At 44.9% G+C, this 26,835-nt stretch overlaps 1 protein-coding gene across 1 annotated transcript in view; it reads left to right on the top strand.

Moving 5' to 3' along the window:
- Positions 1-2,513: 2,513 nt before the first annotated feature.
- CRYBG1 (crystallin beta-gamma domain containing 1) overlaps positions 2,514-26,835 on the top strand; it is a 419,422-nt gene continuing 395,100 nt past the window's right edge. Inside the window, 1 exon segment of the mRNA XM_033939447.1 lies at positions 2,514-2,799. Within this exon segment, the coding sequence (XP_033795338.1) occupies positions 2,537-2,799 (263 nt within the window). The 5' untranslated portion in view covers positions 2,514-2,536.

Raw genomic sequence — 26,835 nt, 5'->3', positions numbered from 1 at the left:
GTCTGACCATTGCTCTATAAAGCGGCATTATGACCTCCCTTGATATACTCGTGATTCCCTTCTTTATCATGCTTAACATCCTGTTAGCTTTCTTTGCCGCCGCTGCACATTGAGCCGACGGCTTTAGGGTCCTGTCTATCAGTACCCCTAAGTCTTTTTCTTGTTCGCTCTTCCCCAATGTTATACCTAACAGTTTATACTCATGCTCCTTGTTTTTTCTGCCCAGGTGCATCACTTTGAATTTTTCCACATTAAAACTCATCTGCCAATTTTCTGCCCATCTCTCAAGTTGCTTCAAATCTCTCTGAAGTTCCTCGCTGTCTTTTTGTGACCTGATTGTCCGGCATAGCTTTGTGTCATCTGCAAACCTGACAATAACACTGGTCGTTTCTTCTTCCAGGTCGCTTTATAGAGCAATGGTCAGACCACACTTGGAATACTGTGTCCAACACTGGTCTCCATACCTGAAGAAGGATATATTAGTGAAAGGAGGAAGATAAAAAATGGAATTGCTAGGCTGAAAGATGCTGGGAACAAATATGTGGAGAGTGATGAGGAGAAAGCAAATGTGCTAAACAAATACTTCTGTTCTGTGTTCACAGAAGAAAATCCTGGAGAAGGACCGAGATTGTCTGGCAAAGTTACACGAGAAAATGGAGTAGATTCTGCGCCGTTCATGGAGGAGGGTGTTTATGAGCAACTTGAAAAACTGAAGGTGGACAAAGCGATGGGACCAGATGGGATCCATCCCAGGATACTAAGGGAGCTCAGAGAGGTTCTGGCGAGTCCTATTAAAGACTTGTTCAACAAATCTCTGGAGACGGGAGTGATTCCTGGGGATTGGAGGAGAGCGGATGTGGTCCCTATTCATAAAAGTGGTCACAGGGATGAAGCAGGAAACTACAGGCCGGTGAGCCTCACTTCAGTTGTTGGAAAAATAATGGAAGTGTTGCTGAAAGAAAGGATAGTGTATTTCCTTGAATCTAATGGGTTACAGGATCCGAGGCAACATGGCTTTACAAAAGGTAAATCGTGCCAAACGAACCTGATTGAATTTTTTGATTGGGTGACCAGAGAGCTGGATCGAGGACATATGCTAGATGTAATTTACTTGGATTTCAGCAAAGCCTTTGATACAGTTCCTCATAAGAGGCTGTTGAACAAACTTGAAGGGCTGAAGTTAGGACCCAAAGTGGTGAACTGGGTCAGAAACTGGCTGTCGGACAGACGCCAGAGGGTGGTGGTTAATGGAAGTCGCTCGAAGGAAGGAAAGGTGACTAGTGGAGTCCCTCAGGGTTCGGTGCTGGGGCCAATCCTGTTCAATATGTACGTAAGTGACATTGCTGAAGGGTTAGAAGGAAAAGTGTGCCTTTTTGCAGATGATACCAAGATTTGTAACAGAGTAGACACCGAAGAGGGAGTGGAAAATATGAAAAAGGATCTGCAAAAGTTAGAGGAATGGTCTAATGCCTGGCAACTAAAATTCCTGCAAGGAGAAGAGGCAGACTTAAGGTCTGCAGCTCACAAGCCAATCCAATGTGGTACCTGTTGGCCAACCTGCAGAGGCCTTTTTGGAGCTCAAGGTCTTTACTCCGCGCGTTAAGGCCATCAACGCACCTTTGTAAAAGGAGCCCTAAGTTACTGACATGCATGAGCCTCAAACATTAGCTTCCCTGACCTACAGAGCCATTCTAGTGTGAGCCCCCTGGGACAGACAGGGAAAACTGCTTGAGTACCTGAATAAATTCATGTAAACCATTCTGAGCTCACCTGGGAGATGATATAGAAAATTGAATAAATAAATAGTGTGGACAGTTTCAGCCTCTGATAACCAGAGCTGGTATTATGACATCATAATGCCTCATTCCACCAATGCCTAAGACCAACTTCATCAGTGATGTCACAATAGGTGTCTTATTCACCTTTAATGCACTTCAATTTTTAGAGTGGTGCAGTGGTTAAAGCCACCTCAGCACCTTGAGGTTGTGGGTTCAAACCCATGCTTATCCTTGTGACCCTGGGCAAGTCACTTAATCCCCCCATTGCCTCAGGTACATTAATAGATTGTGAGCCCACCGGACAGACAGGAAAAATGCCTGTGTACCTGAATAAATTTATGTAAACCATTCTGAGCTCACCTGGGAGAACGGTATAGAAAAGTGAATGAATAACTAAATAGTATGTTTGTAAGAATACTGCACTGTGCATTTGACTGTGAAGATTGTGCTTTTTCACCTTATTGTGGTGTGGCCACTAGCAAACAAGCTTTTATCGCTTGGGAGACGTAATTGCGCGCTAATCCCTCACTCTTGTGCGTTGGTGCAACCCCGGCCTAACCACTGTCCCCGGGGAGGAGCTGCCAGGAAGGAGGGGTTCTGGTCGGGAAAGTTGGTGCGTGTGCGTGGGACAGGATCCTGCAGCCCCCATATGCCATCGCTGCTAGCCTGAGCCTCTGGGGACTGGGAAGGCAGCCCCCGACCCTAAGGAGGAGTCCCGGGGGGGGGAGAGAGAGAGCTCTGCGCAAGTGACAGCCAGCATGGAGGAAAGGAAAAAGTCAGCTCTGAAAAGGATCGGCCACTTTTTCCGCAGAAGCAAGGTGCTGGAGAGGGAGGGGGGAGAGCAGCCGGCCCCGACCTGGAGCTCCTCCGACGCCCAGGACAGCTGCAGCGTGCAGTCGACCCCTGAGCCCGGCCAGGAAACGAGGAGGAGACGCCCGCTGGGGAGCTGGAGGCTCAAGGGCAAGTGGAGTGGCAGCGAGAGCTCCGCGTCCCCCCCGGTCTCCCCGAAGAATGCGGACAGGTAAGGGCAGAGTCCCGTTTGGGCGACTGGAGGAGCTGAGCAGAGTAGCTTAATGGTCCACTTTTGTTTCAAACTCTTCTTTCTTTTCTGGAATATTCTGGGAATATCTGTTTTCCTTTTTTTTCAGGGTCATGTTTTTGAGTGAACTAAATTTAGGGTGATAAAAAAATATGGTGAATGTTTAAATTTAAAAAACCAATTACAGTAAAAGACACATTTTCATTAATCCCCCGTGCTTTGAACAAACTTATCCCGTCATATACTGTTTTAATGTGACATTGTCAGGCTGGTGTTGGGGGTGCAATTGCCACAGGGGCCCCCAAGCTGACTTCAGTCTGAAGTAGGGATTGCCCAAAAAGAGGCTTGTGGGCTTCTGCATGTCTAACACTTCTTACTCTGGATATTTTGTTTCTGTAAGTGAGGATGAAGGGAAGATGGAAAACCAGAAAGAATCAGATTCTAGGATGTTATATAACCTCTGGGGTCTGGATTTTGAGCAGATTATTAAGAACAGGGAGAGAACTGATTTCAGGTGGTGACATCTTTCTTCTACCTTCTCCTGCATTCTCCATTGAAAGAGATGTTATCTGGAAGTGATTTTAGAATTGTGATGCAAAGTTTGATAATGCCAAGGATTGACTGCTGTAATGCTTCATATCTTGGAAATGTGACTGCTAGAATTCATGCACTGCAAGTGGTTCAGAATACTGCCACTGGGATGATAATGGGAGCCTCTAGGTCAGGGGTCCCCAAAGTGCCTCCTCGAGGGCCGAATTCAGTCGGGTTTTCAGGATTTCCTCAATGAATATGCATTGAAAGCAGTGCATGCACATAGCTCTCATGCAGATTCATTGGGGAAATCCTGAAAACCCAACTGGATTCGGCCCTCAAGGAGGGACTTTGGGGACCCCTGCTCTAGGTTGACACCTGTGACACCGTTGACTTCCAATAACATATCAAGTGCGGTACAAAAGCTTTGTCAGTAATCCAACAAGTATGCATGCAAATATGCACCTTAGTATTTTTCATACATATGTGGCAGTTTATTGACCAGAGAGACAAGCTAAGAGCTGAACCCGCAATGAAATTATCTACTGATGGGATGGTAGCAATCAGTTAAGCAGAAACCCATGCGATCACGTTTTCAGGAGCTGGCCCACCTTTGTGGAATTCATTACTAGGAATACTGAGATTATGTCATAGTACAATGAAGAAGCTTCTGAGAGCACTTTTGTTGAGGATTATCATTGATTATTATTAAAGTTAAGGGAGCAGGAAATGGACAGGATGATAAAAAGATATATATGTTGCCATTTCTTTATTGATGATATTCTTGTATTTTTATTATGTATGCTGATTGTACTCTGCTTAGTTTTTAGGTGGAATAGAAAATTTTAAAATAAATAGAGAAATACTAGTGAGCAGAAAACCTGAACACCTGATGTAGCTTATTCTAGTACATGGGTTTCAAAGTCCCTCCTTGGGCCACAATCCAGTCGGGTTTTCAGGATTTCCCCAATGAATATGCATGAATCTATTAGCAGACAATGAAAGCAGTGCATGCTAATAGATCTCATGCATATTCATTGGGGAAATCCTGAAAGCCCAACTGGATTGCGGCCCTCAAGGAGGGACTTTGATACCACTGGCCTCTATGTTCCACCTCTGCCTACAGCCTAAGCCAGGGGGTGTCAAAGTCCCTCCTCAAGGGCCGCAATCCAGTCGAGCTTTCAGGATTTCCCCAATGAATATGCATGAGATCTATTAGCAGACAATGAAAGCAGTGCATGCAAATAGATCTCATGCATATTCATTGGGGAAATCCTGAAAACCCGACTGGATTGCGGCCCTCGAGGAGGGACTTTGACACCCCTGTTCTAGTATGTGTGATACAAAGACCAGTAAGACTTTCCACGTAATGTGAAGGCCCACAAGTATTTGGAACCCAAGTGCCTGCAAATCATTGTTTTGTTTTGTTTTTTTCAAACACGCTAAGTAACTGTGCTGAAGGGATCTGTTAGCCCATATACAGATACAATGCGCATAGAGTCAAAACTAGGTCATGATAAAACCCTGCAACATATCTCAGTCATAATTGTAACCTTCTTCCATAACTCTTTATGTAATCCGCTTTGAACCGAAAGGTAATGGCGGAATAGAAATCTGTAATGTAATGTAATAATGGTCTGGACCTACTCTCTGTCTTCCAATGAAGGATTAAGGACCTTCTGCAAAAAAAAAAAAAAAAAGTCTACAGACAGGGAATCTCTTTAAAAATTCTCCCAATTTGAATCACAAAAATATTTTAAAATACAGACATGGTCACAAAATATATCAACTGAAGAATCAAAATATGCAAATACATAATCAAATAATTAATATCAATGCAAAAATAAAGGCATATAGGCCCCTATAATAGGGCAGATGTAAATTTGCACTCTATTGAGGCTGGCTCTAGGAATCTTATTTTATAAAAACATCCAGGACTTAATTCTAGAAATGAAACCAAAAACTGGTGCTGATAACATTTTGCACTAAGCGGTATTTTCTAAACAGTGCTCAGAGTTGGGTGCCGAGAAGAACTCGGACCCCATTCATTCAACCCTGTTTCAAAGGCACATTATGCAACTCGGGCAGTGAAACTTGACCACCACCTCTCCAACTTACTAACAACGCCTGACGCAGGGAAATAAAAACCTTCTTATTTAGAAAATTTGTAAAGACTAACTAATGCAGAACCATAATTTATCTCTGATCCTGTAATTTAATGCCTAACCCTGTAACTCTCCTGGTAATGTCCAGCATATCTCTTTTGTAATCCGCCTAGAAATGCAAGGTTAAGGTGAAATATAAGTCACAATATAATGTGGAGGGGCATAATCGAAAAGGACGTCTAAGTCCGTTTACGTCCATCTCGCAAGTCGTACAAAGTTAAAAAGAGCCTAAGACACATTTTCGAAAGATATGTCCAACTTTTTTTTACTTTCGAAAATCGTCTAATATACGTCCTGCCGATCTGATTGTCCAAGCCACTAAATCGTCCATCTTTATACCACATTTCCGTCCAACTTTACGTCCAAGTCCAAAACGCCTAAAACAAGCCCTGTTGGACGTGGGAGGGGTCTGCAAAGTGATGGACTGAACACCCAGACATGCCACTAAATAGTGGGGTACCTTACAGGGCACTGCTGTGAACTTCACAAAAAGAGTGCCATGTCTTCTCTTCCCTACAGCTCTCGTATAGTGTTACGGTGAGCCCCCCAAACCATCTCCAGAATCCCCTAGACCCACTTATCTACCACCCCAATAGCCCTTATGCTGCAGGAGCCACTTATATGCCAGTAAAAAAAGGGTTGTGGGGGTGTATAGGGCAGTGCACATGTTCAATATCAATGCAGTGATTACAGGGGCTTATGGGCATGGGTCCTCCTCTCTATGGGTCCCTAACCCCACCCCCGAGATGGCTTAAGCTGCCTCTGGGCTGGACGACTAGGCTTTCCTATGCCAGGCGGCCAGGTGATGAGAGTCTGGAAGTTGAAATTTAAAGTTGTGAATAAAATTATGGGGGGGGGGGGTTGGTGATCACTGGGGTAGTGTGGGGGGGGGTCTGATGTTATGTGTTTTCAGTGCTTATCTGGTGAGTTTAGGTGGGTTTTACATGGTCTAGTCACAACGTCCAAGTTCCGTCTAGGCTCTGTTGTTTGGGTTCTACATGCTGTACCACTAAGTCTAAGCCGGCCCACATTCCGCCCTTGACAACGCCTCCCGAAACGCCCCATTTAGGCTTTGGTCATCAGAGGCACTATGAAGGCCTAGGTCCAAAACCCGTTTTTATTTTCGTCGCTTGGACGTTTTTGAGAAATGTTCGTCCAAGTGCAGAAAGATCGGGGCTGGGCGGCTGAAGGCAGTCGCTTTTTGGGTTGATCGGCCAGCACAGTTGAATCCGCAAATTTGTTTAGTGAATCGCTACACCACCCCACATTTTAAGTGCTGCTGAATATTTGAGTTAGCTCCAGTGACCTCAATTTAACTGAGCAGGAGACTAACCCTGCCCGCTTAACCTCGTTTTGCATATCTACTGTATCCCTTTCTTCCTAAAACTTAAAGGCTTATCCATGTTTGTTTTCTATTTCATACAATGATTTTTGTAATAGGTCATAGAAAAAAGTTGTTCTTCTGAACGTTCGTTCCCATGTAGATCTTTATTGTATAAGCAACACTATCAACTACTCCAGTGCAAATTAAGCTTTTCAGTAGGTCATTTGTGGGTTCTGTTTGCAGAGGTGTTTTCAGACTAAACTCACTGCTGCTGGGCGATCTGTACCCGAGTCTTGCCGGGCGACCGATTCACTACAGAGTCCTCATGCAAATTATGTGATCAGACACCCCCCACAGCGACCCTCTGGATCGCTGCAGAGCGATTCAGACCAAGCGCAGACATCCTCTTTGCCTGTAGGTACGATTCGCGCATGCGCTTGTTCTCCGCACAAGCTTCAGGTCAAAACAAAAGGGGGAGGGGTGGCTGCACTCGCTGGCCCCACGAGTGGACTTCAGGAATCATTTCACATTTTTGTGCAGCCACAGAACACGCTTTGCAGCCAGACTACAGAACAACACGGAACAGAACACGCCTTGTGCAGCCCCGCTTTAAACCACGCGGCTCGCACTGCGCTTTTTGCACAAGGGAGATGTGTTTTAAGACATTCCAAAAATGTTTTCTTTTCTATTTTGATACTGGATTTCAGGGCGGCAGAGAGCAGGACAGTCGGCAAGGACGTGAGCAACTGGTCCTCGGCAGTCGCTTCATTTTGGATCGGTAAGCCCAGTTGGTGTTCTTTCTTTTGTTTAGTGAATCGAGGGCTTTCCCTCATTTGCATGTGCAGATCGAATCGGAGAAGGTTAGTGAATCGGATTCGGGGAACGCTCGCAAACTGGTGGGGACACGAGCGGTGAGCCTAGTGAACCTAGCCCTAAGCCATCAGAAGTGATCTTGATCTTTCACATCTTGCCTTGACGTAACAGGATATTCAAGGAAGAAGTCTGAAAGAAATGAAGTGTGGATGCAAAAGATAAAAAACCTAACGAACATCATAAGACATCATACAACTGCTATATGGATAAGAAGGTAAGGGGACTGAGACAGCAGGCAAGTTGGGGATTTCCCAGTTCTAGTTAGCACAGCTGCTTTGACCTCTGCACTTCCTTCAGTAATCACATCTGCCAAACTGCCTACAGAATATTAAGAAAGTAAATCGGATCCAAAGTCAACAGCACCAACCACAAGCCTGACTGTTGAGTAAACAGGGCTGCTGAGCGCTCAGACATGCTTAGGGTCTGTCAGTTCATATAAGAATAATCGTCTCAGACAAGACAGGGCATCCGTCCGTACCGGGGCTTTTGCAACTAGGAATTCTGAGGCTGAAGCATAGGCTGACCCTGAGCCATCACAGGCAGTAGGGTAGGAGCCTTTGGGGAAGCTGATGAAACAGGAGATTTCCTTCCTGGTCAGTTAAAGCAGAAGAGGGGCTGGGGATAAACTGGGAACCCTCTGGTCTGACACAGAAAGGGAAAAACCAGTTGAACATGAAGAGAATTCACTTTTGCAAAGCAGAAGGAGGTGTCAAAAAAATCTCTAAAGGCTTCCAGCTAACAATTTTCAGCTGTTGGAAAATATTGTTAAGAAATGGAGGTTTAGTTGGTTATGTTATATATGTATAAGTTTCTTCAATTTGATGAACTGCCTTTCAATTACAATACAATCCCATTTGGACGTGGCTCAAAAATGGTGTATTACTAATTCAAATTAATTACCAGCTTTTTTATTTCGATTATTCAAGAAAACCATTGTTCTTACTTACTGATATTCAAACATAATATGCATATTCTCTACTCATGATATTAATGTTAATAATTAATATTACAATTATTTCTTATTCCTGTTAATAAGTGCTCAGTCTCTTATCTCCTGCAAAAGAGCCACAGTGAGATCAATCCGGGACCATCATTGCACTTATTGGCCCCTTATTATATCTGATCTCAGAATGTGCTTATATGTTTGTTTATTTATTTATTATGCTTTTCTGCTAGTAATATTAAATCAAGCACTTATCTTCCCCAGCATGGATGATCATTTGTTGTGGCTTCGCAGGCTTCCATAGTAACATGGTAACATAGTAGATGACGTCAGATAAAGACACGAATGGTCCATCCAGTCTGCCCAACCTGATTCAATTTAATTTTTTTAATAATTTTTCTTCTTAGCTATTTCTGGGCAAGAATCCAAAACTCTACCCGGTACTGTGCTTGGGTTCCTACTGCCAAAATCTCCGTTAAAACCTACTCCATCCCATCTAAACCGTCCCAGCCCTTGAAGCCCTCCCCAGTCCATCCTCCACCAAATGGCCATATACAGACACTTTTTCCTTTTCCAATGTGATCATATAAATATGTGCAAAAGTGCTGATCGGTGAATTCTTCTACCCATATAGCGATAGCTTGTACAGGGTAGGGACAGCGGCCTCCCAGCCGGGCCAGCCCACCACCCACAGAAGTGGTCCCAACAGAGACATATTTGGATTGTTGGAGACCTTTATAGAGCTTCTACGAATCCCAGGACGCAAGGGGGTGGGGGTGGGGGGTTGTTCTTTTACTAAATCTTGGAACTTGACCGGAAGTTGTTCATGTTAGCATATTGGATTATTTCTGATATTCCATGTGGATTGGATGCTTCGTTCTATATTCCTTCTTGTATGATCTTTGTAAACATTTTTTTTTTAAAGCAATACAATCAATAAACCAGGGGTAGGGAACTCCGGTCCTCGAGAGCCGTATTCCAGTTGGGTTTTCAGGATTTCCCCAATGAATATACATTGAGAGCAGTGCATGCAAATAGATCTCATGCATATTCATTGGGGAAATCCTGAAAACCCAACTGGAATACGTCTCTTGAGGACCGGAGTTCCATACCTCTGCAATAAACTATCAATATAAAAATATACAACATAAAAATAATTACATACAATATCCAAAATACGTGAAATCATAAATAATTGCACAAATAGAGATTATACCAGGAAGATGAACAGCTAAACAGCTACAGCACCCATGCCACAGCCAAGGATCACAAGCACCTAAACCAGATAAAAATCATGCGCAAAATACCAGGGGTCCTTTTACCACAGCTTAAAATGGTAAAATGCATAGAAACATAGAAAATGACGACAGAAAAGGGCCACTGGCCCAACAAGTCGGCCCAACTCTAAGGACCCTCCCCCCTAAGCACTTCCTTGAAGTGAACCCACATGCTTATCCCATTTTTTCTTAAAATCGAGCACGTTGCTGGCCTCAATTACTTGAAGTGGAAGATTATTCCAACGATCCACCACCCTTTCAGTAAAGAAATACTTCCTAGTGTCACCATAAAATTTCCCACCCTTGGTTTTTAACGGGTGCCCTCTTATTGCCGTAGGTCCTGTAAGGAAAAAGATGTCTTCTTCTACCTCAATACGGCCAGTAACATATTTGAACTTCTCTATCATGTCTCCCCTCTCTCTGCGTTCCTTGAGAGAGTATAGCTGCAACTTACCTAGATGTTCTTCATATGGGAGATCCTTGAGTCCTGAGACCATCCTAGTGTCCATTCGCTGAACTGACTCCATTCTCAGCACATCCTTTTGATAATGTGGCCTCCAAAATTGAACACAATATTCTAGATGAGGTCTCACCATGAACCTGTATAACGGCATTACAACTTCGGGCTTTCTACGAATGCAACCCAGCATTTGTCTAGCCTTGGATGATGCTTTCTCCACTTGATTGGCAGTCTTCATATCCTCACTAATGATTACTCCTAGGTCCCATTCTACAACATTTCTTGTTAAGGTCTCATCATTCAGGGTGTAAGCTCTGCACTTGGGCATCCCACAATAATTTCATCATTGGTATGCGTTACCCACACACTACAAAATAGATTTTACTTTTTAGCACTGGGGGGCAGTTTTGGAGGCGGAGAGTAGCCCAATTAGCATGCGGCCCTTAGGGCCAGATTCCATAAAGTGCACCCTAGATAGGCGCCATGAGGTGCCCTAATTGTGGACACCTAGCGAAGCCTAAATAAAATCCGCGTGCAACCCAAATTGTTTCAATCGACTTAAATGGCGTGGTAATTGACCGCACCGTTGAAATGAATTGATATGAACAATTATGGGTGGGGGATACAGATGGGGAAGGGGAAGATGGGGAGGTTGAGAATTAGGGTTAATGCTAGCAGTTTGAGTTTGCACAGGTACATTTATTGTATCGAGTGAAACCAATGCTGTCATCTTTTGACTTTCGAGGCTTGACTACTGCAACGTCCTGTACCTTGGCATCTCCAAGACTAGGTGCAGGGCAATTGCAAGTGGTACAAAATGCAGCAGCCAGTTTGAGAACGGGAACGTCGAGATATGAACCTATTACACCTCATCTTTGACCGTTACCCTGGCTGCCCATTGCATTTAGAATTCAGTATTATGTAGTGATGATTTGTCATCAATTATTATACGGTACAATCCCTGAATTCTTTAAGAACAAGATGACTAGTTACCAACTGGAAAGATCATTGCACTCTGAAAATTCTGCGCTGCTGAAGGTGCAGTACAATCCCAGAGAAAAAGAAACAAAAGAAAAGAAAGAAACAAATGCATTTATTCCTGAACAGTACAAAATATAGACAGCAGATGTAAATTCTCAAAATTGACACAATTCAATCACTAAATTGAAAATAAAATCATTTCCCCTACCTTTGTTGCCTGGTGATTTTGGTTTTCAAACCATCTTTCCCAGTCTCTGGCTGCACCTCCTTCTGTCTGTGCTCTTAACTGTATATCCAGGGCCACCTTATCCATTTGCTGGTTTTCTCTCTTTCACTTTCTGCCATTCATCCATCTTTAGCATTAACTTTTAACATTCAACTTTCTTCCATTTTTCTGCTTTCTTCTCAAAATCTATCTACTTTTCCATGTCTTCCCATCTATCCATGTGTACCATCTCCTCCCTCTTTCTTCTCGGAAAATTGCAAGCCATGGAATCGAGGGTGAAATACTCACGTGGATTAAAAACTGGCTGGAGCATAGGAAACAGAGAGTGGGGGTAAATGGACAATACTTGGACTGGAAGAGCATCACCAGTGGGGTGCCACAGGGCTCGATGCTTGGACCCGTGCTCTTTAACATCTTTATAAATGATCTAGACATAGGTACGACGGAGCAAGGTGATTAAATTTAAGGACGATACGACGTTATTCAGAGTAGTAAAGACACAGGGGGATTGCGAAGATCTGCAACGTGACATAATCAGGCTCAAGGAATGGGCATCAACAAGGCAGATGAAGTTCAACATACATAAGTGTAAAGTGATGCATTTCGGTAACAAAAATCTCATGCACGAATACAGGATGTCCGGGGCGGTACTTGAAGTGACCTCCCAGGAAAGGGACTTGGGAGTTCTGATCGACAAGTCAATGAAGCCGTCCACGCAATGTGTGGCGGCGGCAAAAAGGGCAAACAGAATGCTAGGAATGATAAAGAAGGGGATCACAAACAGATCAGAGAAGGTTATCATGCCGCTGTACCGGGCAATGGTGTGCCCTCACCTGGAGTACTGCGTCCAGCACTGGTCGCCGTACATGAAGAAGGACACGGTTCTACTCGAAAGAGTCCAGAGAAGAGCGACTAAGATGGTTAAGGGGTTGGAGGAGCTGCCGTACAGCGAAAGATTAGAGAAACTAGGCCTCTTCTCCCTCGAACAGAGGAGACTGAGAGGGGACATGATCGAAACATTCAAGGCACTGAAGGGGATAGACCTAGTAGATAAGGACAGGTTGTTAACCCTCCCCAAGGTAGGGAGAATGAGAGGGCACTCTCTAAAGTTGAAAGGGGATAGATTCTGTACAAACGTAAGGAAGTTCTTCTTCACCCAGAGAGTGGTAGAAAGCTGGAAAGCTCTTTCAGAAGCTGTTATAGAGGAAAACACCCTCCAGGGATTCAAGACAAAGTTAGACAAGTTCCTACTGAACAAGAATGTGCGCTGGTAGGGCTAGTCTCAGTTAGGGTGCTGGTCTTTGACCAGAGGGCCGCCGCGTAAGCGGACTGCTGGGCATGATGGACCACTGGTCTGACTCAGCAGCGGTAATTCTTATGTTCTTATATTCCCCCTATTCCCATCTATCCATAAGAAGCATTTCTTCTTATCCCTTCCCTGCTGCATCCATTGCTGTGCACTATCTCCTCCCTTTGTCTCCCCTTCTCTTCCATCCTTGTGCACCATCTCATCCCTCTCCCATGGTCAGACAACTGTCTTCCCCTTTCCCCCTCATATCATCTGGCATCTTTCTTCTCTCCTTCCCATAGCTTGGAATCTCTCTCCTCTCCTATGGTCTGGCATCTTTCTCTCCTTCCCTCCCTCTTCCCGAGGTCTAACATCTCTTTCCTTCTCTCCTCTCTTTTCTGTGGTCTGGCATCTCTCCTCCATGCAGTCTTGCGTCTCTCTCTCTTCTCTCCCCTCCTTCCTTTCCACTCCGTGGTCTGGCAACTCTCTCTCTCCCCTTCCCATTCCAGTGGTCTGACATCTCTCTTTCCCCATGCATCTCTCTACCTCACTCTTCTCCCACTACCATGTTCAATAATTCTCTCTCCTTCCTTCTCTCTGCCCACAATTCTTTTGCTTCATCTCCTCATGTGCACCATGTCTCTTTCTCTCTCTCAGACACCCAATTTTCCCTTTCTATTCCCTCCCTCATCTCAGCATCTCTTTCCCTCACTCTTTCCCTCCTTCCATTCTATGGCTCTCTTCTTCCCTTCATTCTACAGCCAACGATCACGCCCCCTCCCTTCTATCATTTTTCCAAAGTTTGTGCTCCATTTTTCTTGAGTCCCAATACACCCCTCTCCCCTCCCTCCCCCTGCCTCAACTAGGTGCCTCCCTCCGGCAGGTGTCTTACATTTTCATTGCCACCCCGGGTATTTTATCTTTTGGCTGGTTCCCTCCTCCTCACTGCCACAGTGTGCACAAAGCCGCGGGCAGGCAGCTGCTATGCGCGTCTTTTGCCTGAACTGGAAGCCTTCTCGCTGATGTTGCAACGTCAAAGGGAATTCTTCGGATGAGGCGTGGGACGCACGAGGAGCCGCTGCCTGTGGCTTTGTGCACACTGTGGAAATGAGGAAGAGGGAGCTGGCCAGAAGATAAAATGCCCGGGGCGGCAATGAAAATGCCACATTGCACTGCGGGCTGCATAAAATGGCCAGGTGGGCTGGATTTGGCCTGTGGGTCTTCTGTTTGACACCTGTGTCTTAGAGAGAGGAAGAGATAATAGTTACTGCAGATGGACAGACTGGATGGGCCATTTGGCCTTTATCTGCCATCATGTTTCTATGTTTCCTTCCACTTCCAGGAGCAGAGAGCTACTATTGACTCTTTTAAAAGATTTCAGGGTTTTTTTTCAGCCTGAGAACAGTGTAGAGAGAGACAGAACTGCATTTGGAGTGAGAAGGGGAGGGTTGCAGTTTGGAATAGGGAGAAGCAGCTTGTCTCTCTCTCTGGTTAATAGTTTTGTGGGAGCTGGCAGAGAATTTCAGCACTCTCCAATACTTTACCCAAGCTCCAAAATATCCAGCGTTCCCCTCCGTAGAATTACAAATTGTTAAACATACTCTCATATATTTCAAATGTAACAAAATGTGGCCTCATTTTGTTACATTTGAAATATATGAGTATGTTTAACAATTTGACCTCCTTAATCTCAAAAGTTCAACATCTCCATTCTCGCAACAAGTTCGCCGTCCTTCTTCAATTCAACCTCTCTGCAGCTTTTGATGTCGTCCATCATGATATCCTAATTTACCAACTCATTGAGATAGGCATTAACTCCACAGTCCTTGACTGGTTCTCGAAGTTCTTACGCTCCCCGCTCCTACACAGTCAACATGAAGGGCACTTCTTCATCCCCCTGGAGCCCGATATGTGGAGTCCCACAAGGCTCACCTCTCTCTCCTATCCTCTTCAACATTTACATGTCCTCCCTTAAACTCCTCCATCTCTCCCCACTTGAAACACTTTACACTTATGCAGATGACATCTTTGTTCTCCTCGAGACCGACCGGAACCTCACAAACCTCTCTGCGAATATATCCTCATGTATATCGAACCTTCAATCCTGGGCCCACACTGTGCAGATGAAACTGAACGAATCCAAAACAAAACTTCTCTGGCTCGGCCCAAAACTGGACCAACTGCCCACCTCCATCCCACTGTCCTCTGGCCCCACCCTGCATCTTGAATACTCAAGTAAAATTCTGGGAGTCATCATTGACTCTACACTTTCCTTCAACGATCACCTCAACTCCCTAATAAAAAAATGTTTCTTCAGCCTTCACATGCTAAGGAAAGTGAGTACCTGTTTCCATCAAAAACACTTTGCCGTCCTTGTCCAATCCACCATCCTTTCCAGACTGGACTATTGCAACTCTATCTACCTAAGCCTAACAAAGAAAAACCTTCAAAGACTCCAACGGATTCAAAATGCCGCTGCTAAGCTTATCTTCGCAAAAAGCAAATTTCGACCATGTCTCACCACTTTTGTCCAAGCTCCACTGGCTCCCGTAATCTCCAGAGTCCACTTCAAATGTGCCTGCCTTACTTTCAAGATCCTACACGGCATTCTCCCCCCTTTTATTCCTCTTTCTTGGAATTCCTCTAACCCCAATTCCACCAGATCTACCCAAAAACTGAAACTTTCCTTTCCCTCTCGAAAAGGCGTTTCCCTTGTAGGAAAACTAGGTTCCTCCCTCCCTTTCAGAATCACTGAGCTCTGGAACAATCTCACCTCCCCTCTTAGGAATCTGAGCTCCCTCCAAATCTTCCGTAAACATCTGAAAACCTGGTTATTTTCAAAAATGTAACTCTTCCTCTCTCTGGTTACTCTGTCCTAAATTTTCTCTTCATTTTGTCTTTTCCTTTCACTGGAGTTCCTTTCTACCCTAACCCTTGTTAACCATGTCGAGCTTTGCGAATGTAGAGATGATGCGGTATACAAACCCAAGGTTTAGTTTAGTTTAGTTTAAAAAAGTATTTCCCTGTAACTTCATCGAGTGTAGTCTAGTCTTTGTCATTTTTGATGGAGTGAAAATTCGATCCACTTGTACCCATTCTACTCCACTCAGGATTTTGTAGACTTCAATCATATCTCCCCTCAGCCATCTCTTTTCCAAGCTGAAGAGCCCTAACCGTTTTAGTCTTTCCTCATACGAGAGGAGTTCCATCCCCTTTATCATCTTGGTCGCTCTTCTTTGAACCTTTTCTAGCGCCGCTATATCTTTCCTGAGATAAGGAGACCAGAATGGAACGCAATACTCCAGATGAGGTCGCACCATGGAGCGATACAGGGGCATTATAACATTCTTAGTTTTGTTAACCATCCCTTTTTTAATAATTCCTAGCATCCTCTTGTTTTTTTATATAAATCCATTTATATCTAACACTTCCAATAGGGATGGTGTAATTTTTATTGTTTTTTCAGATGTAGACTAGCACTGTCGTTTGCTTATGCTGATGAAATACAGTTCTAGGGGCTTTAGGCTTATCTCATCTCTTGTGCTATTCTTGCACTGATTGAGAAACTTGAAATTGCAGTCTGGTTAAAATTGCACTAACTAAAATTTAAAACTAACTTACTCAAAACAAAAGCTATGATCTTTACTAATGCACTGACATATTCTTTATCGAGAGCAATCATTACAGATGGTACTAAAATTGACAGATTGACAGGTTGTTCACCCTCTCCAAGGTGGAGAGAACGAGAAGGCACTCTCTAAGGTTAAAAGGGGATAGATTCCGTACAAATGTAAGGAAATTCTTCTTCACCCAGAGAGTGGTGGAAAACTGGAACGCTCTCCCGGAGTGTGTCATAGGGGAAAACACCCTCCAGGGATTCAAGACAAAGTTGGACAAGTTCCTGCTGAACCAGAACGTACGCAGGTAAGGCTAGACTAAGGCACTGGTCTTTGACCTACGGGCCGCCGCGTGAGCAGACTGCTGGGCACGATGGACCACTAGTCTGACCCAGCAGCAGCAATTCTTATGTTCTTATGAGCTTACACACTCTAAAGATTGCAGGCACAATCATTGATGATACACTGAATTTGCTCTGTTCAGCCATACTTCAGTATAGATGCCCTGAGAAAACTACTTCATTTACTTATCCTACTGCAATGATCCTCCAGGTAAAAGACATTAAACAATTACAATTAATAGAAAACACAGCAGTTAAAAGCATTAAAGTTTGCAAAGCATTGGGACCACATCGCACCTTTGCTGCTACGCACACTGGTTACCCATTTCAGCCAGGATTCCTTTTAAGAATCTAACTCGCATTTAATTTACATCTTGGATCTATTTGAGGACTTGAGAAGATTTATGTTAGGTTATTTTAGTTGCTTGTTTAATTTTCTTTTGACAATTTTTTTTTTCATGAATCATCTTTCTGTACAAGTTTATCTTGATTGTATAAAATTGGAAACTTATAAATAAATAAATAAAAAACAAAAAAATCTAACCTTGATACATAAGATTAGAGAAATGGAGGCCCGACTATTTTGTTTTCATCTTCTTATTCCTTCTTTTTCACATCACTCGTCTTAGCGTGGTATATTTATCAATATCCACCTTTAGACAAATCTGCTTCAAATACGTAACGCTCGACTATTTTTTAAGAGATTGCCCCATCCAGTTTCATTCTTCAATTTTAAATTCAAATTGAACTCCTATTTTATCTCCAAATTCAACGATTGAGAGACATTGCTGTCCTCTTACTAGGCATTCAGTCAGAGGCAGTGAAGTTCTCTATTGAATTCACATGGTTAAAAAAGTAACCTTTATTTCTTTCTTTTGTTTATTGTAGTTCTTTTCTTACCTACATTTGGGTTTTTTAAAAGTTTAAATATGAAATAAACTTGGAACCAACAACAAATCATTCAAGTACTGAGGGATTTGACCACGAATAATTAAAAAAATCATAATCCACGCATTGTTTGGAGGCCAATGTGATTTAAGGAACAGACGAGTCAGGTCATCACATTTTTTTTGCCAAAATACTAATCTCAAAGCCATGATCTATAATGCTTGCAATTTCTTAATCATTTTCTCGGAACCACCCAAATACGCATATATCAGATTACAATAATCCAGTTGGGACAGGATCAGGGCTTGAGCAATTAATTTAAATGGATCTGTCTCCCAAAAAGTCACATAAGCATCTCATGCTCAGAAAGACTTTCCTAATGACAGATGACATTTAGGGCCCCTTTTACAAAGCTGTGTCAGTGAATCTCAGCACAGCAAATGCGAAACAGCAATATGAATTGAATAGGCTGTGTCGCATTTGCCCTGCTTTGTGAAAGGAGCCCTTAACGTGAGCAATTGCAAAGTGATGCTTAGAGGAAAGAGGAGCCCAAACTACAGCCATGTAATAAGAACATAAGAACATAAGCACTGCCTCCGCTGGTCCAGAGGTCCATCGCGCCCAGCAGTCCGCTCATGCGGCGGCCCAACAGGTCCAGGACCTGCACAGTAATCTTCTATCTATACCCTTCTATCCCCTTTTCCAGCAGGAAATTGTCCAATCCTTTCTTGAACCCCAGTACTGTACTCTGCCCTATTACGTCCTCTGGAAGCGCATTCCAGGTGTCCACCACACGTTGGATAAAGAAGAACTTCCTGGCATTTGTTTTGAATCTATCCCCATTCAACTTCTCTGAATGCCCTCTTGTTTCACACTAGGGGCCACCACCCAAGAAAAGGATCTAGTTGTCCTTGCTCCTGATAGGTTTGAAAACCCTCTGCTCAGTGTGCAGCAGCAGCTAAGAAAGCAAATCGGGAAATTTCAAGAAAGGCTTGGAGAACAAAACTGAGAATGTTGTTATTATAATTATTATTGAGAGCTTCAATACTGCTACCAATGACTGGGGAGTCAACTCAGAGCGGCCTATATGAGCCTCTGCATAGGCGCTGCAATACATGAGCTTCTGTAGAGATGTTACCATAAGGAGTTGTGAGGTGTTACAATATATGGACTCTATACTGAAATACACAGAACTCTGTTATTAATACCGGTGTGATTATGCCATAATTCATCATCCTACTTATATGCACACTTTTATACCAAATCAATCGTCCTCCATATATACGCATATCATATTAGGTTTACTATTGCAGCTAAATGCACTAAACAGTGGAACCTCAGTTTGCGAGTAACCCGGTTTGCGAGTGTTTTGCAAGATGAGCAAACACTCAACAAACTTTTGACTCGCAAACCGAGCACTGCCCCGATAAACAAGCACTTACAGACCAGGAAGCGACGCTTCAGGGGATTCCTCTTCCATCTTCCGGCCAGCCTTCCACGTCGGGTGCCTTCTGCAGGTTGGAGGACCTCTGTCTGGGCCTGCGTCGCTGGGTGCTGTCCCGCCTGCGCGTTGCGTGTGACGTGCACAGCGTCAATCATCGGCATTGTGCGTGTCTTGCACGGCGTATGGGTGGGGCGGCGCTCGGCTGCGTGGGCTCGGATGGAGGCTCTCCAGCATGCGAGGGGCATCTGACGTGGAGGGCTGGCCGGCGGAAGGAGGAGGCATCCCTCTGAAGCGGCACTGTGGGGTTCTTCTTCAGATGACGGACGGAGGAGGCGGACGGAGGAGACGGCGCTGACAGGTACAGATCCCGGGTTCTGAAATGAATTGTTGCTGTTTCCACTATTTTCTATGGGGAACTTTGCTTTGATAAACGAGCATATTGGATTACGAGCTCATAATCCAAGGTACCACTGTATTTACACACCTCCTAAGTAGGTTGGCCATTTCAATTAAATATAATCTATTTACATGCATCCTTGAAAGTTCTAGTTTCCTCTCTGTCAACTTCATAAAGACCATCAGCACAATGTCTGAGAGGGGTAGCTATGAATGAAGACTCCTATGCCCTCTCATTCCAGAACTTCCTTTCAAATGAGAGAGACTCATCTTGTGTGAATTTATGCCACATAAGTAATTAAATATCTTTATCATATCTCCCCTCTCCTGCCTTTCCTCCACAGTATACAGATTGAGATCTTTAAGTCTGTCCCCATACACCTTATGATGAAGACCACACACTATTTTAGTAGCCTTCCTCTGGACCGACTCCATCCTGTTTATATCTTTTTCAAGGTGCAGCCTCCAGAATTGTACACAATATTCTAAATGAGATCCCACCGGAGTCTTATACAGAGGCATCAATACCTCCTTTTTCCTACTGGCCATTCCTCTCCCTGTGCACCCAAGCATCCTTCTAGATTTTGCCAGAAACTTTTCAACCTGTTTGGCCACATTAAGATAATCAGATACAATCACAATCAAGTCCTGCTCCTCTTCGTTACACAAAAGTTTAGTGCAAATGTTTAGTACAAAAGGGTACTGTTCCCTCGGGATTTTGCATGGCCTTGCATTTCTTAGCATTAAATCTTAGTTGCTAAATTTCAGACCATTCTTTATGCTTTGTTAGGTCCTTCCTCATGTTATTCGCACCATCAGGCGTGTCTACTCTATTGCAGATTTTAGTATCATCTGCAAAGAGGCAAATCTTACTTGACAGCCCTTCAGCAATGTCACTTACAAAAATATTAAAAAGAACAGGCCCAAGAATCAAAGCTTGAGGCACACCACTGGTAACATTCCTTTCCTCAGAGCTACCGTATTTTTTGCTCCATAAGACGCACTTTTTCCACCTCCAAAAAGGGGGTAGAAATAAGGGTGCATCTTATGGAGTGAATAGGCCCCCACCTCTTGTTACCTTTTTTTCATTCTGGCGCCCTCCCTCGCTCGATGCAGCTGCCTGCCTGGTCTCCGTGAGCAGTGATGTGGCTGCCTCTAGTCCTCTTTTTTTTCCCTTGCAGCACAGCAGTACACAAGGCTGCCTGCCCGGTCCCGCGCTGCTTCAGTTCTAAACAGTGCAGGACCGGGCAGGCAGCTCTGTGCGCCGCTCTGCGGCAAGGAAAAAGAAGAGGACTCAGTGACAGCCACGTCAGCAGTCACTGCTCGCAGGGACCAGGCAGCTGCGTCCAGTGAGGGAGAGTGCCAGAATGATAAAAAAGGTAAGGGGGAGAAGAGGAGGCCGGGGCCTGCCCTGCCCTGCCAAATTAAAAATAGGTACGGGGGAGAGGCCAGGGCAGGGGCATGCATACCCTGTCAAATTAAAAATAGGGAGGGAGCAGGGAGAGGCCAGGCCTGCCTTCTTGTAGGCCTGGGAAGAGGGGGGTCTGCCTGTCTGGGGGGACTGCTTGGGAGGGGGGAGAGGTCTGCCTGCCTAGGGGTGCTGCCTGCCTTCCTGTGAGGGAGGAAGCCTGCCTGGGAGGAGGTAGGCCTGCCTGCTTGCCTGCATGGGGGGCTCCCTGGGAGGGGGAAGCCAGCCTGCCTGGCTGGGAGGGGGAGGTCTGCCTGCCTGGGAGGGGGAGGTCTGCCTACCTGGGTTGGGCTGCCTTGGATGGGGGAGGCCGGCCTGCCTGTGTGCCCTGTCCCTACCTGCCTGCCAGTCACTAGGCCTGTCTGCCCTGTCCCTTGTCTTCCCTGTGCATTGTCCCAGCCTACCACTAGACCACCAGAGGGGGTCAGGGAGGGGGGACAGGGTGCAGAGCTTGGCAAGGAGTGTGGAGTTGGGTGTAGAATCTGGCAGTGAGAATTTGGTTCAGAATGTTATTTTTCTCCTCTAAATCTAGGGTGCGTTTTATGGTCAGGTGTGTCTTATGGAATGAAAAATACGGTATCTCCATTGAGCACTACCCTCTTGTCACCTTCCACTCAACCAATTCCTGACCCAGTCCCTCGCTGTGGGGGTCATCCTGAGGGCACTCGTTTATTTATTAGACCCCTGTATGGAACACTGTCGGCTCCTGAGGTTAGTACTTTATAGTTTACTAGTCTTTAAGCCCGTTACATTAACGGGTGCTAGAACATATGTGTGTGTGTCTGTCTTTATTTCTTTCTCTCTCTCTCCTTAGCCGCTTTTTTTCTTTCTGCCTTTCTTTTTCCTTGGCTGTCCATCACCACCCCTTGCCTGCTCCCCCTGTCCATTTTCCCTTCCTTTTACCTCCCCTGTGTCCACCACCACCCCTTCACTGCTCTCCTTATGCAGCAGCAGCCCTTCTCCCTTTGTTTTACCTATCCCTTGTCCAGCAGCACCTCTTTCCTTCTCCCCCTGTCCAACATTAGTCCTCCGTTCCTTTTCTTCAACCCCCTGTCCATCAGCATCTCTTTCGTTCTCCCCCTGTCCAACGGGTGCTAGAGTAGATGACTGTTTTTTTTTTCCTTTCTCTCTCTGTGCTTGGATGCTGTCTGTCTGTCATTCTTTCTGTCTGTGTCTCTGTCTTGCGGCCTGCCTGCCTGTATTTCTCCATTGCGCCATGTCTGCCTATTTCTCTGTGGCCCCCTTCTCTTCCCCGGCATGATTGGTGTGTGCCCCCAGAACACCCTTCCCCCCAAAGCAGCCCCGTTTCCCAATGCCCCTGCCCCCTTTTGTGCCATGCCTGCCTGCTTCGTGGCCCCCTTCTGTTTCCCCCCTATGATTGCTGTCGGGCCCAGCAAACCCCTCACCCCAAAGCAGCCCCCTTTCCCTCTCCCCTTGTTGAGCCATGCCTGCCTGTTCTGTGATCCCCTGCCCATGACTGCTGTGTGCCCCCAGCACACCCCTCCCCCCAAAGTAGCCCCTTTCCCTCTCCCCCCTGCTTGCCTGCCATGCCTGCCTGCTCCCTGTGCATCAGCATCAGCATTTCCCTCCCCCTCACCTGTTCCTTCATAGCAGCATGGAGATAAAACGGCTCCCTTAGTTCTTTGCTGGATTTTTTTTTTTAAGTTTAAAGATGCCTACGCGGCTCCTCTCATGATCCGGCCTGCGTCGGAAGCCTTCTCTGACACAGGCCGGGATCGTGAGAGGAGCCACGGTGGCAGTTTTAAACTTTAAAAAAAAATGCAGCGAAGAATTAAAGGAGCCGTTTTCAAAGCCGCTGCCGCGGCTCCTCTCATGAGCTGCACTTATATAATGTCGGAAGATGAGAGAGGAGCCGCGGCGGCGGCAGATTTGAAATGAAAATAATTTATGCGGCTAGCCGGCTCCCTCGAAACCCTCCTCCCCCCCCTTTCCCTTCCCGCGGTCCGTCTGGCTGCATTGTTCTCTCCCTCATTCTCAAATCGTCCGTGCCAGTTCAGGCCTTGAGGATCATGGCAGGGAGGAAGGCATTTTTTGGCGGCTGCTGGAAGTTGGGGGGAGTGATGAGCCAGCGGTGCATCTGGATTGTGAGCAGCCCTGCCTTCGGTCCTGTCTCAGTCCCACTAAACCGGCTGGCAATAACGAAGCCAGACATCACGGGGGCTTTCCCTCTTGCTAAATCGCTATAGGCTCTGCCGGTCTCGATCCCGGCCCTCAGGATCGAGACCGGCAGAGCCTTTAGTAATTTGGCAAAAGGGAAGAACCCATGGCATCTGACTTTGTTATTGCCAGCCGGTTTAACAGGGACAGGACCGAAGGTAGGACTGCTCACAATCCGGATGTGCCACAGGACTCGGCGTTCACTTGCTCTGTGACGGTTCGTCTTCTGCCAGTGACGTACTAAGCGCGCATGCGCAGTCGTGCGGCCACACCACTACAGAAAAGGGATCAGGGAACACGTTTCGCTACTGCGCATGCTAGCATTTTATTATTTAAGATTCATTTATATCCCACTCTTATCAAAGTGGGTTACAAAAATACATACATATTAATCATTACAAACATTCATAAATAGCAATTACAAAAACCTCCCTATAAATCCCAAGGTAAATATAAACACTCAAAGCTCATATTTCATTTTACAAAATAGATACCGTTTCAAAAGTTTCCTGTTGTCTAATGTATAGCGGGATATTGTTCCAAGTATCAGGGCCAATACAAGAAAATTTAGCTATTCTAGTCATATGCTATTACTTTTGCTTTAGAGAAGCTTCTATACCGCTACTAATGACTGGGGAGTCAATTCAGAGCAGTTTACATGAGCTTCTGTTACCATACAGATTTACAAAGAGCTTCTGGGCTCTATACTGAAATGCATGGAGCTCTATGGTGCTATTACAATACAGAGTTATTAATACCGGCATGATTATGCCATAATCAATCATCCTACTTATGTTACTGGCACATTGATCATCTGACTATATGCCAAATCAATCATCCTATGTATATATACATATAATACTAGGCTTACTCCTGCAGCTAAATACACTATATTTACACTTCCTGAGGAGGTTGGCCATTTCAACTAAATATAGGGCTCCGTTTACTAAGCTGCGATAGCGTTTTTAGTGCGCGCTGAATTACCGCCCGCACGCTAACCCACACTACGTGGCTAGAACTAACGCCAGCTCGATGCTGGCGTTAGCGTCTAGTGCATGCGTCTATAATCTATTTACATGCATCCCTGAAAGTTCTAGTTTCCTTTCTCTGTCGACTTCATAATTTCAGTGGAAGTACTCTGAGAAAAGGACACTCTTTATCCCTTTCCTGAATTTTCCAGTGTCTTTTTCCAGCTTTAATTCCTTTGGAAGGGCATTCCACCATGTTGGGGCCATTACCGAGAACATTCTTGCCCTGGTGCTTTTGTATTTGATGTCTTTTGAAAGAGCGGATTTGTAGTCAGGACTCTTGGCTCAAACGCAGCGTGCATAGGGGTGTATGGTTTTGTAGTCTGGCTACTAAATAGGTGTTGTGGTTCTGAGCGGTGAACAGTTTTTTGTGCATTAGCAATAAGATTTTGAATTTCACCCTGCTCTCTTTTGGAAGCCAGTGTAACTCTTTTAGGTAGCGTCTGTCTCGATTTACATAGCAAAAACCTAGCTGTGGTGTTTCGTACTGTGCACAAGGCTTAATAGTTTCAAGTTTATTAGGTTTTTATATACCGCCTATCAAGGTTATCTAAGCGGTTTTACAATCAGGTACTCAAGCATTTTCCCTATCTGTCCCGGTGGGCTCACAATCTATCTAACGTACCTGGGCCTATGGAAGACTGAGTGACTTACCCAGGGTCACAGGGAGCAGCGCAGGGTTTGAACCCACAACGCCAGGGTGCTGAGGCTGTAGCTCCAACCATTGCGCCACACACACACTCCTCCTCCTAGGGTAGAGCTGCCCCGCAGGTCAGCGAGGTAAATGCTCCGTTGCTCATTCTTTTCCTATGAGTGTCGGCCTATGGTAAGAAGCTCTTCCGCAACTTACTAAAGCCCAGCAAAAGTTATTATGAACTTGAGTTAGTGTTTTTATTGGCTGCGCAGCCAGTTCCAGGAATCCATCTTTCCAATCTCAGATCTAATCTAATCTCAAGATCTGATTGATTACTGAATCCCATAAATATATATATATATATATTTTTTTTTTAAGGGGTTTACGTCAAAGAAGCTAGTGATACATTGGGAAAGTACAAAAAATAAAAGGACATAAAGCATTTTAACAACTGTCATGATTCAAATATCTTTGAAAAAGAATCATTTTTATATCTTTCTATAATAAAAGATGAGGGTTGATGTTGAAAATTTAAATGTAAACTGTTCCAAATATAAACAGCCTGAAAGGAAAAAAAGAAGTATTCAGGACCCCTTTAGAAAAGAAGGTTCTTTAGGGACAGGTTCATAAGCTGCATTTGCAAGATCAAAATGTTCTAGTGGGTTGTGGTGCCCTAATGAATTTTACAAAATGTACTGATGCTTAACTAAAAAGAATTTAATATATGAGGGGGTGCTGAAAAGTTCCCAGCCCAGCCAAGAAGAGAATGACGTGGATATGGTTCAATCAATGATCTGAAACAATGTCAAAACAGAGAATTTCGTTTCTGCACGTTGGCACTTAACAAAATAAGATCACACTCTTTTCAGCTCCAGTGGCAAAATAACACTCAGAAATTTAGGAAGTTGGTTGGTTGGGCTGAGAACTTTTCAGCACCCCCTTGTATTAAACAAGCCACCTTATAAATAACGAGCTTGAAATGGAAGGCAACTAAGGTTGTGTTGTCATATTGCTTTATTCTAAATATCATTTTATCCTTAGAAACATAGAAACATGATGGCAGATAAAGGCCAAATGGCCCATCTGCAGCATCCACTATCTCCTCCTCTTCCTAAGAGATCCACATGCCTGTCCCACACTTTCTTAAATTCAGACAGCCTGTGGGCTAGATTCACTAAGCCCACCGATCAAGTTCCAACCACTTAGCGACCCCTTTGCGATCCAATTTTCCTCCGATCCGATTCACTAACCTGTGTCCTGATCATCCTCTGATCCGTGTATGCAAATGAGGGGGAACGGTATTCAAATGTAGGCAGGCAGCGATTCACTAAACTTTCCAGAAACACCGACTGGGCTGACCGAACCAAAAAGAAACGACTGGTGGGGACCAGTCGCTCACGACCTTTCCTGCCCTTTTTCAGCCCTGACTTCTTCTGCCTTGCCCAACTTACCGCCTTGTTCTCTGCCCCGAATCTCCACCCTACTCTTGCCTCGAAATCCAAAGTTCCCCCTGCTCTTTGCTACCCAGACTGACTCTCCTGCTCTCTCTACCCTGAATTTCAAGCTCTCTGTCCCCGACTCTCCTGCTTGCGCTGCTTTGGCCTTCAGTGAGCCTGTGGTTTTAACCCACGGGTTTAAAGCGGGTTAAAACCATGGACTCGCTAAAAAGACATTGTAAGACTCTTGTAAATTAGTTGGGCCACTGTCAAGGTTTAGGACCAATCAGTTGGAGTATATATGCGCCAGAAGAGTTATTCTACAGCAAGCCCAATTGAATGGAGCAGGCTGCCAGTTGAATGAGCCCTGGTTGCTTTCCCAATAGCAAATACGCCAAACCCACTGCCTCTTTCAACCGTTTGCTATAAAAGTTTTAAAAAAAAAAGGTTGCTGCTCTTCGACGCATGCGCAGACCATCTACAGTTGGGAGCATGATTCCAATCGCCCTCATTTGCATGA

Source organism: Geotrypetes seraphini, chromosome 3 (assembly GCF_902459505.1).
Source record: "Geotrypetes seraphini chromosome 3, aGeoSer1.1, whole genome shotgun sequence".
Lineage (NCBI taxonomy): Eukaryota > Metazoa > Chordata > Amphibia > Gymnophiona > Dermophiidae > Geotrypetes > Geotrypetes seraphini.
The sequence above is the reverse complement of the archived record's forward strand: the minus strand, read 5'-3'. Positions and strand labels throughout refer to the sequence as shown.